A 17,070-nucleotide genomic window follows, 5' to 3' on the forward strand; every position below is an offset into this window, starting at 1 on the left:
TATAAAATGACTTATAGCACTTGTGCCCTAGACCCGTACGAGTTTGTCAGTAAAGAGTTGGGTTCCAATGTATATCACAAAGTCAAAATTAATCATTGCCGGCTGGCCAAACTAAGAGATTTTCCACGTGGGCCATTATACCAGAGAAAGAAGTAGAAATGGCCTCTAAAGCGGCCCATAGCACGTATGCCTTAGACCCGTACGAGTTTGTCAGCAAAGGGTGGGGATTACTCCTGTATATCACAAAGTCACAATTAACTATTTCAACTATTTCCGGCTGGACAAACTAAAAGATTCTCCACGTGGGTCACGAGTTTGTCAGCAAAGGATGGGGGACCCCTATATATCACAAAGTAAAAATAAACATTTGACGGCTGGACAAACTAATAGATTCTCATAACTTGATTATGTCAAGACTCTGATTGATCCTTGTAGTTTTTAATATTGAAAGGTCATTGATAAAGTTACTGTTTGTTTTTTTTCTTCTGCTTTTCTCTTTAATTGTAAAAAAATTGAGTTTTTCTGGTCTGTTTAAAATGGAAGATGAACTACCGCATTTACGGTATGTAGTACTTTTGATATGGGACTACATTTGTAGACAGCGAACAGATTATGGAATGCCCATATGGCAATTAATTCCTTTTACATGTTTTAATTTCTTTCAGTTTACGTGTAATGTATAATTGTTAAATATTTAAATACTTCGAAAAGTCAGATATATGTATAAGAACTGTTCTATTTAATTTCTCCAGATGACTGTCCCGTTTTCATTATGCATAATTATGCATATTTCATCTATTTCGTTCAATTTCTGTATCTATATTTAGTAATCGTTAAATTTCTATATTTAATCATACCTTTATTTATTGTTGTTTCAGTTTACATTATTTCACTATTCACAGAATTTTAAATAGATCAGTTCTTGGTTCTGTGTTTATGGAAGCATTAACCTTGTCTATTTTCTTTCATTTCAAAGGTAGTTGAAAGACGCAGACCTTTCAGAAGTCTAATAGTTCATTTTTAATTGATTAGGTAAACGCGGACCGCGAAGAAGACACCCATGGACTTGCCTGTTTGAAACTGTATCAAACATTATAAAAAAAAGTTATTTTATCATAATAATCGATAGTGTCTTACAACACTTCATCGAACGCAATTTATCTCATGAATATTATTGATGGCTCATGAATATAAGTGAAGGCTGTTATCGACGGCTATCTTAATACTAGTTAGATTTTTGGTAAAAGTTTGCAAAGAACAATTTATAACAACATATTTTTGATTTAGCAACTTTTCTGAGTACATAAGATTGATCCCTTTGAAAATGCATGACAGTATTAGCTTTCTTCGTACTTCCTTTCACCTATATCATTCTGCACAGTCGCTCCATAATTCTGATATCAATGCTTTCAGACATCATAAGCAACATCACAATGTCTGAGGAGAAGTTACTGTAAACCAACTTATTTTCGCGGATACTTTATTTCGCGTTTAGCCCTTACTAACCCATTTCGCGGCGATTTAATTTCGCGATTCTAAAATTTACTTGATGAAGATTAATTAAGAAAAAATCCAAGTCTTACATATTCGATTCGATTTATATTCGAGTTATTTTTCTACTTGCTCGCATAATTTAGTTGGTTTACAGTATCAGCGTCGTCACTATGTGTGAGAAGACGTTACCACGCTTACTTTTGTTAAGGGTAAAACTTTCTATTATTGTTTCATATTTACTCGATATAGTTTCACAAATTCAGTTTTGAATCCATATTGAGTCATAGAAAAATGGATTTGAACTGACCTCCACAGATTCTGTAATGACGGTTACCTGAATTGCAAGCATGTTTTACAACACATCTTTTAAAATCGAAAAACTGATGTTTTGTTTTATTTCTTCACATTTTTACCTGCGTTGTCAAATGCGGGAGCAGGTCTAGTTATGGCTCAACTCTGTCAGTCCGTTCGTCCGAAAGAAAGAAAACTTTCAAAAGGGAATGATTTAATATTTGGTATGCAGTTTTATATGTTGAGATGTAGTGAGTAAGCAATTTTTACATCTGCCGTTAAGCAACTTCTTATTTTTCGATAGTTTGAAATTATACAACACTCATCGTAAAAAGAAAACTGTCGTCAAAGTTTTCTTGGCTTCTCTGAAAAGAAAGGATTTAATATTTGATCTGCAGCTTCATAATGTTGAGTTGTAGCTAGTCAGCAATTTTTACATCTGTCATGTGATCACTTCCTATTTGCCAATAGTTTGAAATTTTACAACACTCATTGTACAATGAAAAGTGTGGGCGAAGATTTCTTGGCTTCTATTGACGTGAATGATTTTAACATTTGGTCTTGGAACCCCCCTCTTTTGAACGATCAATGCATTTGAATGGGGACACATAGTTGGAACCCCCCCCCCCCCCCCCCTTTTCCCTTTATAAATGTCTGGATCCGCCCCTGTAGACCATTAGACAATGGCTCATATCTAAGTTTTTTTCTCATAACAGATATTTCTTTGATTAATAACATGATAAAGCTGAAAAATTTCATGCCCAATTCTAATTAAAAGGTATACTATTTTAATGTCTATATTTATTGCATTGGATGCATTGAGATCAGACATCTATATATGTATCACAGAGAATATTAGATAGGTCATCCTAAGTTAGGTATATTTTTTATTTGTTGAAAATACAAGTTAAATGTATTGTTTTTTTTACTATTTTCAGATAAATTAGTCAGCTACATATATACATGATGAAAATAAGTGGTTTATACCTAACCAAACAATTGACTATATTAGTGTGCATAAGTAGTGTAAGCCATGCGGTAAATGTTGATGGAGGGAGCTTTTCACAGGTTCTTACAGACATAGCCAATAACGCTTTAGGAGTTAATAAAGTACAGGTATGTTGATAAATATGTATCTTTTTCATTCTTTACAGGGTGGATGGAGAGTGATGCAGATGTGTTCATGATATATCCATATGTTAATCCATATATTATCCTCATTTAAGTCATTTCCACCAAATAAAGTATGCAATGTATGTGGTTAAGCTTGTGAATTTGTGAATGCTCAACCCTTGCAATCATATCAATTAGTCTATCAATTGTTCTTTGCCTGGTTGGAAGTTTGGCATCATGTTCTTGAAAAGTGTAATTTAAATTTGTTGGTTTGAACACTATGAGTCAGTGTATTTTGCATATGAATTTCAGAAATATGTTCAAAAAGATGGTAGCCCAAGCAGATTTTCTCAGACCCTTAAGCATTACAATGACTTATAATCATGACTGTTGCATAAACCACGATAAATAGTATACTGACTGGAATAAATATAAACTGTGGAATACCAATTTTCGTTCATTTGACAGGTTAAGATGAGCCACAAATTTTAATATTCAACTTAGTACAAATTTTCTATAGGCTTGTATGCAGATGGCTTTGGCAAAACTACAAAATAAAGTATCCCCCGAAATACAATACACCTAATCGTATTTATTCCATTCCGGATAAGTTCTAAAATTACAGTTGAAGCTATCTGGGGCCCTATTTAAACAATGTACCATGAATGATACTTTTTTATGAGACCTGTTTAAAACATCGTAAATACTTCAAACAAAATATTTTTTTGACTATAATTTGAGTTTCGAAAAAGCGGATCATAATCTATCAAAGTTTCCTATTGATCGCTTTCTAATTTTTTCCCTCCCTCAGCTCGTTACTGATGACCTTTGTTTGTTTCCCTGTTGACCCAAACAGGAAGTTGTCTAAATGACTGTTTTTTTCCGGATTGGACTAAATAGCGATAAGGTATATTGTTCCTCAATCCACGATAATTGGTACCAACGAAAATAAATTAATCCAAATAACCCATTAATTAATAAATGTCAAGTTTTCATTTTGTTCTAATCACATCTGTATTCATTTATAAATATTATCGGTCAAGGGTATAATTTAAACATTTTATTACAGAAAACAACAGGCATACAGTTATTGTGGGAATTCTGTGAGTTATCTCCTCTTGTCATGATTTGTGTTGAAATATCACATGTACAATGTATACAGCCGTTATTGTACAAAGAAACAATGTCTGTTATAACGCCTTTCAGTTATCACAGCCGGACATTTTCGTCGGGTGAAACGCAAATCAGGTCCGAATTTTTCAAAATTACCGCTGTTTATTTTGTTGTTAAGATCTCGTGTATGTACGTACATTCCTCCGATATGCGAAGCACCACCCGAGAGTTGCGATGGTACACTGAGTGGAATCCGTGTAAACTCCCTATAAAGATTAATGGAGATGTGTCACTAACTTCTATACAACCAACAACCACGGATAATCCCCAACCCAACACCAAGAGAGTGTTAGAACACCGGATAGTCTGTAATTATATGAAGCCGAAGTACTCGAAGTACCACGTTGACCTACCGAGGACCCTGCAGTACCCATTCTAGTTTAAACTCTGGGCTAGGTACCAGAAGCATGTGTGGGAGGGTGAAAATAACCCTTTTAATGTACTGAAAGTTCCAACGCCAAGAGTCAGGATTGAACCCGGGACATTAATTACTTAAGTACTATATCCAACGGTCTTGTCCACTGAGTCACGCACCCACGTGTGATTTCAATACGATTACATTATTATTTGCGCCATATTCGGTGAAACAATGTTGACACAGTGATAACCAGTTTGTTGTATTTTGCAGGTTGGGACCAAACCCCCTATATGGTAATAATATCTGCATAGAGTGAATACCCTTTTATAGAGGGATCACATTTTAGTTTTTTTTTAAGTGCTATTGATTTGATATTTTCACGTATATGGGATTATTTTAGCAATTGTCAATGATGCCTTACGATCAAATGGTTATGAACATGATGAATCCTTCAACCCAGGTATAAAATCTACTGCGCATTTAGGATACGTCACTGACTGCGCAGATGTTTTTATAAACAAGTCGGGGTCAGGCCTGAAGTAACAACATGCTTGTTATTACACTTTCAATGTTTTTTGGGGGGACAACTTCAAACTGTAGTAACACGCATGGTGTTATTTTTTGGCTTGACCCATCTTGTTTGTAAACATGTTTTCAGTTTTTTCCCCCCATGCACTGTAGATTGTATAACTGAAAATGAAGGATTTATCATTTATAACCATTTAAGCGTGAGGTGTTATTGGCGAATTGCTAAAATACGTGAAAATATTAAACAAATACCGTCAAAAATAGTAACAAAGATAAAGTTAGCATTAAAATACATCAAACTGGGTTGCGTTCAATACCCTGGCAGCTAGTATATACAGCCGCGTTGTCTTAGATGTATATCTTTTTTGAACGGTATGCTATGCATCCAGTCTATTTAAATGACGTCATTATTAATAACCTTTCCGATGTAGTTTTCATTCTCTAGATAATATATATTTTTTGGCCTATCTGCATCTATCTAGCTCCTAGGCTAGATATTCGTTCATTAGTCAAAATCTACTTAGCTCTACGTAGAAGCTACGATATTGACCGAAACCAAGGTATAATTGTAACCACGTTGTTTTGCCGAACATTGCAGGCAAATAATAATGTAAATATATAGAAATCACCCGAGATATTAACAAAACTGAAAGGCGTTATTACAGGCATCGTTTCTTTAGACAATAACGGACACTTGTTATTTGAACGCAATTAATGACAGGATAGATAACTCTATCAGAATTCCCACAATTATGGTACATGTATGCCTGTTATTTTCTGCAGTAAAATGTTTAAGTTATACCCTTTACTGACTATTGAAAATATTTGTATATCCAAAATAAATCATAATTCTTATGCAACATCGTTTGTAACGTTCATTTTGATTGGATAACGTCACCAATTTTCATGGCATCAATTGCGACTTAGTCTATCGATTGTTCTTTGCCTGGTTGGAAGTTTGGCATTATGTTCTTGAAAAGTATAATTTAAATTTTTTGGTTTGAACACTATGCAAAACGTACGTTCAAGCGCAGACGACGTATGATAGATATAAAAGTATAATTTGACGTTGTTTTCTGTCAGTTTCATTAGAATGGAGATAACAATAATGTATTTTAAGCTCCGGTGGCAGAATTTAATTTGCGACCATCAAATCATAAATTGATGCCGTCGGAGCTTAAAATACAATACAGTTATCTCCTAAATCGTACTCTCATCTAAAACTTGATTATGATTGGTCCATTCGAGTTTCTTTCTTGCATGGTTTACACTTTATTGACTATTGTTGCTCAAACTACTTTTGTAATCTATGTACTATATGATATATCCAGCACAATACAGAAAAGTGAAATTGCGCGATTAAAAAAAACCTACAAATATTACAGTCATTTCTTATAATTTAATTCTAAATTCCATTTTAAACCTGAGTAAACCATGAAAAAACGTTGATGACGTCACGGTCACATGACAAAATTATGTCTATGAGCTGATAAACAAAACAACGTCAGCCAATCAGAAGACGCGTTACATCCAAAATTAAATTATATAAAGATAAAAAACAGTTTCTTCTATTAGCACTTAAGGGTCGCTAATAGCACACGTGGATTGATGATTTTTTGTTGTCTGCGATTGATTGGGAGATGTTCCAGGGAGTATATTTGATATACCTTGACACTGGTTAATCAATTTGAAATTTTTATTTTTTCTCTCTCATTTCTTTGATCTGTTTACTGTAACTGAATTGCATTGTATTTATCTGTGCCTTAAATTTTTGCCTGAAGATTAATGCCATCTTGAATATAGTTTAATAGATATAGGAAGATGTGGTATGAGTGCCAATGAGACAACTCTCCATCCAAGTAACAATTTATAAAAGTAAACCATTATAGGTCAAGGTACGGCCTTCAACACGGAGCATTGGCTCACACCGAACAGCAAGCTATAAAGGGCCCCAAAAATTACTAGTGTAAAACCATTCAAACGGGAAAACCAACGGTCTAATCTATATAAAAAAACGAGAAACGAGAAACACGTATGAACTACATGAATAGACGACAACTACTGTACATCAGATTCCTGACTTAGGACAGGTGCAAACATAATGACCGTTTAAAGATGTACTTAGGTAACATTAAGAAAATCTAAAATATTAAACTGATACTATAAGTCAGAAGAGCTTGAGTTAAGGAATAAAATAAGCTAAAAATATTGATAGGTTGTGGAGCTCCTTTTCGAGATAAAATATATCGAATGTATTTAATTATTTAAAAATGGCAGGAAAAGGCTGACTTTTATCTTATATTTTTGTATTGGTATTATTTGGGTCTCAAATCAAAAGAAAAGAAATCTATAATCTACTTAAATTTTGGTAAATGACCTTTTATGAGCTGTTGAAGTCTTTTATGAAAAGATTAATGGGTGTTATGGGGCAAAATATTTTAGCCTGTATCATAGGGAAAAAACCAAAGAGTCCGAACATTTGATAAAAATTCCTAAACCTCACCTAAGTACATCCTTAAATGGTGTACCGTTTTTTTTATTACCTTCTATTTATTATTAATTTTTTTAGGAACATTATAGCAGGCTACGTTACACGAACTCTTTATTGGATGGGGAAGGACTAGTAACAGAGGTAATCTTCAGTGTTTAAATACTGTAAACCAACTAATTTTTGTGAGCAATTTATTTTCCGTAACGTTCACGGAAAGAACAAGTGAAACTGCGAGCTACTGCTCACTGGCGATACCCTGCCCGCCCAGGAAGTTGTTGAGTGATGAATCTGAAAACGCATCAGACGGTATAACTGACTTATATAAACCTTGAAACTAAATTTCAGAAATCCTTAAGATGTAGTTCCTGAGAAAGATGCGGCGGAAAATATTCGTTGGACGGACAGACGGACTGACAGACAGATAGAGGTAAAACAGTATAACCCCAAATTTTTCAAAGCGGGAATATAAAAATAACATGAACAATAAATTGTTGTGATTTATGTACAACTTGGATCGTTTCTTATAGAAGTACATCAAGAAAATTATAAAATAATGAAACAGGCTCCAGAAAGCGTGTAAACAAGATATCCTTGAAAATAAGTTGGTTTACAGCATAAAACAATATTTTTTAAATCCTACATACACACAAACATACACACAAATGTATAGTGTTAAACATCAGATTTCATTTAAAGGCGAACTAGCTATGAGATATGAAAAAAATAGAATATGATTTCCTTTGGTTAAATCATTAATAAAAGTGAAATAAAGAAATACCAATTCGTTTTAAGCAGCCAATTTGGTCCAATTTTTTTCAAAATAGGCAAAGAAATATCGCTGACGAATTATTCACTTGCAAGTGAATGATTTAACCTCATTAAATCCGTATCCATGTGACCTTCAATTTAACCCATTAGCTAGACATTGGTTACGCGTGCATAATTCGTGTTCAACAATTAAAAGGAAAAGAATGTCAACATTGAAAGTGAAACAAAGGTGAACCAATTCGTTGACTGATTCGATCCACAAAAAAATCATTCTTATTCAGGATAAAACGTTAATTAACTTATTTTTTAACCTATAACATAAAAATTTACATACCTATGAAAATCCAATTGCACGAGGTCGCAATCTATTTGTATTTATGTTAAATTTTATGTTTATATCGGGTTATGTGATCGTCGGCAGTATTCGGAGGTCATCTCGATAGTTAATTAGATGGCGTCTAGACTAAAATGCACACGAAATTCTTATATATATATAGTATATTCGAGAAAATTTTACATGCTTTGTTAACTGTTTATTTCATACCTTTTGTAATTTCGATATACGTTTAAGTATGTTATAAATCAAATATGAGAATTTGAGTCAAATCGGTGGACATGAATTTGACAGCTAGTGCCCCTTTAAAGGCTAACCATTTTAACCATTTTATTACGTTTGAAGTAAAATTATCGACCCTCTTCAATAAAGGAAATTGCTTTCTAAAGATAACTAACTATCCTTATAGTTTGCTCTTTGTAAATATAGCTGTTTCACAAACCACGCCTCTTTTGGGGAGATATATAATCTTCATATAAATTTTGTTTTGTTTACCTACTGGTTCCCAGATATAATCTCTATGTTTCATCTTCATAACTTGGAAATCTTACCAGTATAAATACATATGAATATTGGCCAAATTGAAATCTCTGGAAGACTTAAAGTGAAGGGAGGGGTAGAACAGAAGTTTGAACTCTTTGAAATTCGGGGCATATAAATGTTGAAAGTATGCCGCACAGCCATATATGTTGACCTTTGAAAAAATAGTAGTGCATATGAGCTTTCCATTCTAGAATATATAAATTTTCACGAAACTTCCTAGTGAAAGTGTTACAGTTTTAGCCGTAAAACGAGTTCCAATTGGAAATTGCATTGTCTATATTTACAGGATTACAACCTATACTTCATTATAATACAAATGTAATGTAAATAAACTCATCATAGATACCTGGATTAAATTTTATATTTACGCCAGACGCGCGTTTCGTCTACAAAAGACTCATCAGTGACGCTCGAATCCAAAAAAGTTAAAGGCCAAATAAAGTACTAAGTTGAAGAGCATTGAGAACCAAAATTCCTAAAAGTTTTGCCAAATACAGCTAAGGTAATCTATTCCTGGGGTAAAGTGCAACTAAGTGGTTTATATTTTGCAGATCTCGGCTTCCTTAAGTACCAAATTTGATGGGCCTATTCAAGCTTTGATGAGAATCAAACAAGCCGTTGAAGAGGACATAGACAGTTTTCCAAGCTTTACATCAATGCCCCAATGCTGTCATGCAACGGGACTTACTTACAGCAGTCAGTTCAGAACAAAGGTTTGTGTGATAAAAATGAAATATTTACAGAGTTATTCAATCTTAAATCATTGTCAGATCCATATGATGGGGAGTTCAGCAGATAAGAACTTGGTACTAAAGGACTTTTTTTCGGGAAGTTTGGATTTTGCCTTTATTTTCGCATGAATTTGGGATTAACACTAATCTGGACTCGGGAATTAATGATAGTTTTTTAGGGTTCAGGAAAAAAAAACTCAAGTATTTTTTGTATTTTTGGGAAGAATTAAGGATGAAACCCCCTCCTACTGCCCCTCTTTGCAGCTGAACGTATTGTAGTGTCTAAATCTACCTTTGTTATCATACAGTATTGATAAGAATCAATGGATATCTGCAGTCATATCTTATTGTTTTTGCCTTTCAAAATTAATGTTTTTTTTATATAATCACTTATGATAGTTTAAGGATGTTCGCTCCTCTTGGTTATGAATTTATGCCAGATATTCGGAATCCGCTGGTTTCATCCAATGGGATGTAGTGCCATTAAAAAATGTCCTCGCTAACCCCTACTTTTCTTTTCATATTTATATGACATATAGTTAAAAAAAAAAGTCATATTTGAAAATCCTATAAAATCCTTGTTATTTATGAAAATCCTATAAAATCCTTGTTATTTTTTCATATTTTTTTAAGAAAAAAGGTACCAATGTTAAATGTATGAAAGTCTAGAGAGAATTATTTCCAGCCAAATTTTCAATGGCTTATATCTCCTTTATTTATATACTATCAATTCATAACAGTCTTTTAAAAAGCTTGTTATTCTAAAACAGAGCAGCGAACATAATTTATTCAAATGTAAAGAAAAAAAGATTTGAAGGGGAGTTATAATCTGCTGAACTCCCAATCCTATGGATCTAACCTGAATGAATTAATTAAATTATTTTTTTTATTTTAATGACAGGTTAACATGAACCAAGCCTGTGTCACAATATCATCCTATTCTTCGCCAGAACGGACATTCCCGACAACTAAAATACAAGATGTGATGAAAGAAAACCATGAGCGTAATCCAAACCTTAAATGGCAGTACTTTGGGAAGGAGGATGGAATTTATTTAAACTATCCATCCTTAAAGCTAAATGATTGTTCCAATTACGATCCAAGATTCAGGTGATTATGTTTGATATCATTATGTTGATATATGGGTCTGGAATCAATGAGACACCTACCCAACAAAAAATTGAAAATAGATTTAGATGTTAGTTTATTGTTTTCTCGTGTACAAACTAAAGATTGCATTCTTTGAAGCATAAAAAGAAAGTAAGTCTTTTTTTTGAAAATAAAAGTTTTATTCCGGATGTTCGCTCCTCTTGTTTTTGAATTTTTGCCAGAATTTCAGAATCCTGTCGTTTTATCTATGTAGTGCCAATTAAAAAAAAAATTCCCTGCTTACCCTTACTTTTCTGTTCATAATTTTATTACATATAGTTTAAAAAGCCATATTTGAGAATCCTATAAAATCCTTGTTATTTTTACATATTCTTTTGAAGAAAAGGTGTGCCAATATTAAATGTATGAAAAGTCTATTTCCCGCCAAATTTTCAATGGCTTATATCTCGAAAACATGCACACGAACCCTTCATTTTTTCTGCTGTTTTAGTTCCTTTATTTATATACTATCAATTTATAATAATCTTTTAAAAAGCTCGTTATTTTGAAACAACTTTAAATAGGGCATATATAGTTACGAGAAATGAAAAATAATGTTTTGTTTTGTTCAATTAATAATCAAAGTGAAATATTGAAATAATAATTCAATTTTAGCAGCAAGTTTGGAAACATCACTGAAAAATTATTCACTTGCAAGTGAATAATTTCGACCTCATTGTTTCCGTATTCATGTAACCTTCAAATTAATCCCCTGAGCTAGAGATGGGTAATATTTAAATAAATTACGATTATCTTAAAACCGTGATAGATAAAGAGAAACTATATAATATTGCAAAAATAATCAGCAAGACAAGATCTGCAAATAAGTTTGATGGCAGAAATTGTCAGTTGACTCCTTATTGGAGTAAGTCTTTAATGGCAAATTTACCAATGTTTAGTGTTTTTTCCAATAATCTTGAAAAACATGATAGATAGATAGACATTTTAATAGCAAAAATGATTGACAAATCAAGATAAAAAAAAATTTAACATGGCTCAAACTGTCAGTAGACTCATTATTGGGACTCTTTTCTTTTGAATATTGATGACATTTTTTTTTATATTTCTTCAATTATCTTGAAAACTTCAAAAGATAGATAGACACTTTAGATTACATAAAAGATTGGCAACAAATAAGTCAAATGAGTATGGCCACAAAGGCCTTAAGGATGTACTAAGGTGAAATTAAAAAAAAAATCTAAAATTGATATAACAAGTCAGAAGAGCATATAGTTGAGAAACAAAATAAGCTAAAAATATAAATGGGCTATGGAGCTCCTTTTTGAGATATTTATTTTTAAAAACATGTCTTGAAAAGACTGACTCTGACTTTTACCTTATATTTGCTTTTGTATTATTTCGGTCTAAAAGCAAAAGAAAAGAAATCTTGAATCTGCTGATATTATGTAAATGACCTTTTATGAGCAAATGAAGTCTTATATGAAAAGAAAAAAGGGTACCAGTGTCATGGGGGGAAATATTTGCCGTGAATCGTCCGGAAAAAAACAATGAGTGTGAAAATCTGACAAAAATTCCTAAACCTCACCTAAGTACATTTAATTTTTTAATTTGGCTCTTAAATGTGACATTCATAATATCGTATGCAAAAACCTTTTATTATAATCTTAATTATGCAAATTTAAATAAACAACAACCTTTTTCTGTCTGCTGTTCTTTTAATCATTTTGACAGCTTGAAAAGTTTGATATTTTACCTGATTTTAGTCAGCTTGCCTGTTTCTATGCATCCGAAAGGTCTATTATCCTCTGAAAAACATTGACGACACCTTTTGACCAAATTAAATTTGTTATTCAAAGACGTAAATGATTCAAATACATATATAAACAAAAAATTATAGTGGTCCTTTTATGTGGCAAATGTCATTTAGAGCAAAAACTATTAACATTTAGCCAAAAAGTTTAGTCGAAATGATTGCCGTTAAAAGACTATGTTTTACCATTTTTTGTGTTTTGGAAGATAGGTAGGAATTGTATAAACAGAACAAAATTATCAGCAATAAAAGATTGACAAAAAGAGATTTTTGTCATGAATTCTTGTTTAGTCTACAATATTAGAGAGTAACCATTGTTGACGATGCACGCGTACGTATACTAATATGATTGATAGAGGCTCTTTAGAGCTTCTAGTGGAAGAATGTGTTGCTAGAAATAAAGGCCGCATTTGGACATTATCAAAACCTTCTACTTAATTGTAAAGATTGACCTATAACTTGTAAGGTTTATATAGATATTTATGATATCAGTTAATCCTTTTGATTTAGACCATTTTATGTTTCCACGGCAACCCCAGTTCAGAAGGATGTAGTGGTTGTTATTGATAAATCTGGATCCATGAATTCCTTGCATAATTCTAAGACATTACTACAGATAGCCAAAGAAGCTGCCATATCAGTCCTGGAAACACTTAATCCAAATGACAGGGTAATGTAGAAATAATAAGATCAAGAAGAGCTGAAAAGAAATGTCTCGTAACCTAAATTTGTTTCCATGCCCCTGCTGTAGAGGATTGGGCATTAAGTTTCACCCTTGTTCGTCTATGCGCCCGTACGTACGTTCCTAAATTGGTTTCCTTTCTTAATTTAAGTGTGAATTTGGATGGCATTACTCTTACCGTTCTATAGTTATGCCCCTTTACAATTGGAAACATTGCTGATTTTTTTTTATTTCCGTTCTCTTACTTAAGTTTCGACCGAATGTGATGAATCTTATACACAATGCTTATTACCACAAGACAGAGATCAAGTACGAATCGAGATGTTTGTGTTTGATTGGTATCTATCTAAATGTTAACTAAAATTAACTAAAAGAAAGTAGGGGGTAGCGGGCAAACTTTTTAATGGCACTGCATGGATGAAACCAGAAGATTCCGAATGTCTTACAAAAACTCAAACACAAGCGGAACAAACATCTCTAGGGAAAAAACGCAAAAAAAGATAATAAATTGTCATTAAAGGGCAATGTATACATTAAGAAGTTGTCAGACGTTTTCCTCTGTATTGTCTTAACTGTTTTATCTAGTTTTACAAATGTGTCCAATGACCTCACCTACCAATCAAGCACAAACATCTCGATTCTCTTCTATCTGTTTATGATAATTTTTAAGATATAAGGCAAACATGCAAACATTTAGTAAAATCCTCATAAAAGGGGAATAAGTCCAATAAGAAGACTGACGATTTCGACCCTGTAAACTTATTGTGGTAATTGTTTGCGTTTTGTCCCTAGAGATGTTTGTTCCGCTTGTGTTTGAGTTTTTGTAAGACATTCGGAATCTTCTGGTTTCATCCATGCAGTGCCATTAAAAAGTTTGCCCGCTACCCCCTACTTTCTTTTAGTTAATTTTAAGTTAAAGCCAAACTACTACCTTGGTGGGTTTTGCTGGTAACCTTATGACCTGATGTGTCATTTAAAAGAACCTGTGACCTTTAAAATGTTCAAATGATTTCGTTTTAGCCCACTTATCACTTGCCGTCGTCTTCGTCTTGATTTTCTCCTCTGAAACTACTGGGCCAAATGAAATCAAACTTGGCAACAATCGTCATTGTTTTATCTAGTTTTACAAATGTGTCCAATGACCTCACCTACCAATCAAGATGGCTGACATGAAAAGTTTTGTCTATTATTTGAAAACGTTATAAATATAAAAAAAATCAGACATGGGCAAAAATGTTTATAATGTTGAGCTCAACCAGTTGTCCAAATACGCCAAAACTGTCAGACGACTTCTGATAGCAGTTATTTACCTTAAAGGACAAGTTTTACCTTAACTTTATTAATGCCTTACATTATCTTCAAAACTATAATAGATAGACATAAACTTTAAAATGCAAAAATGATCAGCAAAAACAGTACCACAATAAGTTTACAGGGTCGAAATCGTCAGTCTTCTTATTGGACGTATTCCCCTTTTATGAGGATTTTACTAAATGTTTGCATGTTTGCCTTTTATCTTAACAATTATCATAAATAGATAGCAGAAAATTAAATGAGCAAAAATAATCAGAAAAACAAGATCTACAGTTAAGACAATACGGAGGAAAACGTCTGACAACTTCTTAATGTATACATTGCCCTTTAATGACAATTTATTATCATTTTTTTGCGTTTTTTCCCTAGAGATGTTTGTTCCGCTTGTGTTTGAGTTTTTGTAAGACATTCGGAATCTTCTGGTTTCATCCATGCAGTGCCATTAAAAAGTTTGCCCGCTACCCCCTACTTTCTTTTAGTTAATTTTAAGTTTAAGCCAAACTACTACCTTGGTGGGTTTTGCTGGTAACCTTATGACCTGATGTGTCATTTAAAAGAACCTGTGACCTTTAAAATGTTCAAATGATTTCGTTTTAGCTCACTTATCACTTGCCGTCGTCTTCGTCTTGATTTTCTCCTCTGAAACTACTGGGCCAAATGAAATCAAACTTGGCAACAATCGTCATTGTTTTATCTAGTTTTACAAATGTGTCCAATGACCTCACCTACCAATCAAGATGGCTGACATGAAAAGTTTTGTCTATTATTTGAAAACGTTATAAATATAAAAAAAAATCAGACATGGGCAAAAATGTTTATAATGTTGAGCTCAACCAGTTGTCCAAATACGCCAAAACTGTCAGACGACTTCTGATAGCAGTTATTTACCTTAAAGGACAAGTTTTACCTTAACTTTATTAATGCCTTACATTATCTTCAAAACTATAATAGATAGACATAAACTTTAAAATGCAAAAATGATCAGCAAAAACAGTACCACAATAAGTTTACAGGGTCGAAATCGTCAGTCTTCTTATTGGACTTATTCCCCTTTTATGAGGATTTTACTAAATGTTTGCATGTTTGCCTTTTATCTTAACAATTATCATAAAAAGATAGCAGAAAATTAAATGAGCAAAAATAATCAGAAAAACAAGATCTACAGTTAAGACAATACGGAGGAAAACGTCTGACAACTTCTTAATGTATACATTGCCCTTTAATGACAATTTATTATCATTTTTTTGCGTTTTTTCCCTAGAGATGTTTGTTCCGCTTGTGTTTGAGTTTTTGTAAGACATTCGGAATCTTCTGATTTCATCCATGCAGTGCCATTAAAAAGTTTGCCCGCTACCCCCTGCTTTCTTTTCATAATTTTATTACATATATAAATGTAGTTTTAAAAGCCATATTAAAAAATCATACAAAATCATTGTTTTTGAAGACAAAAGGTGATAATATTAATGTATGAAAAGACTAGACAGAATTATTTCCTGCCTAATTTTCAATGGCTTATATCTCAAAAACAAGCAATCAGACCATCATTTTTTGTTCTGCTGTTTTATTTCCTTTATTTAGATACTATCAATGTATAACAGTCTTTTAAAAAAAACTTGTTATTTTGAAACAGAGTAGGGAACATCTTTAATTATGAACATTGTTTTTTTCAGTTTGGGGTAGTAGCTTTCAGCTCCTCTGCAAACATACTAGGATCTAGTATAATTGGCAGAGCGTGTCATGGAACAGAATTAGCAAAAGCCACACCCCTTAATATTAAATTCATGAAGAGTCAAGTTAGTATAATCAGAAGCGGCGGATCTACTAATTATGAAGCAGCAATGAAAGCAGCATTCAAGTTGTTTGTGAACACGGTAGACATATCTGTCGATAGAGGTAAACTATAATTTGAATATAACATGTATAAGTTAAATATATCATAAAAAACTTCTTGAGATCCATATTATGAAGCATTATCAAATTGCTATTTTCTTTAGAGCAATTTTCCTAATGCTTGTAAGTAAACGTTTTTTTTTTTTTGGCTTACTTGCTTTGTTAGTATAAATGTTTGCTCAAGCATTGTCACTAATATTGACATATACAATCAATAGATAGATGGGACTTCATCTTGTATACATTACATTTTTAATTGCTATCGGATGTTAAGTATAATACAAAGTATAATGTAACATCAGAAAAACAAAATTCTCCAAAACAAAAATACAACCACAAAGCTGTGACAATTCCTTTTTTATATTTGGTTAAAATCAAACCAGAAATGACTCCGCGATAATCAGAATAATTGAAATCCTGAACAGTTGCTTAACAGTAGA

General features: G+C 32.7%; 1 protein-coding gene across 1 annotated transcript in view; it reads left to right on the forward strand.

Moving 5' to 3' along the window:
• The window catches only part of LOC127723932 (VWFA and cache domain-containing protein 1-like), a 61,643-nt gene that overhangs the window by 1,577 nt on the left and 42,996 nt on the right, over positions 1–17,070 (forward strand). Inside the window, exons 2-7 of the mRNA XM_052230648.1 lie at positions 2,724–2,901; positions 7,527–7,589; positions 9,645–9,806; positions 10,726–10,934; positions 13,255–13,414; positions 16,411–16,633. Of these exons, the coding sequence (XP_052086608.1) occupies positions 2,749–2,901; positions 7,527–7,589; positions 9,645–9,806; positions 10,726–10,934; positions 13,255–13,414; positions 16,411–16,633 (970 nt within the window). The 5' untranslated portion in view covers positions 2,724–2,748. The remainder of the gene's footprint in view (positions 1–2,723; positions 2,902–7,526; positions 7,590–9,644; positions 9,807–10,725; positions 10,935–13,254; positions 13,415–16,410; positions 16,634–17,070) is intronic.

The sequence above is a fragment of the Mytilus californianus genome, unplaced genomic scaffold (assembly GCF_021869535.1).
Source record: "Mytilus californianus isolate M0D057914Y unplaced genomic scaffold, xbMytCali1.0.p SCAF_13, whole genome shotgun sequence".
Taxonomy (NCBI): domain Eukaryota; kingdom Metazoa; phylum Mollusca; class Bivalvia; order Mytilida; family Mytilidae; genus Mytilus; species Mytilus californianus.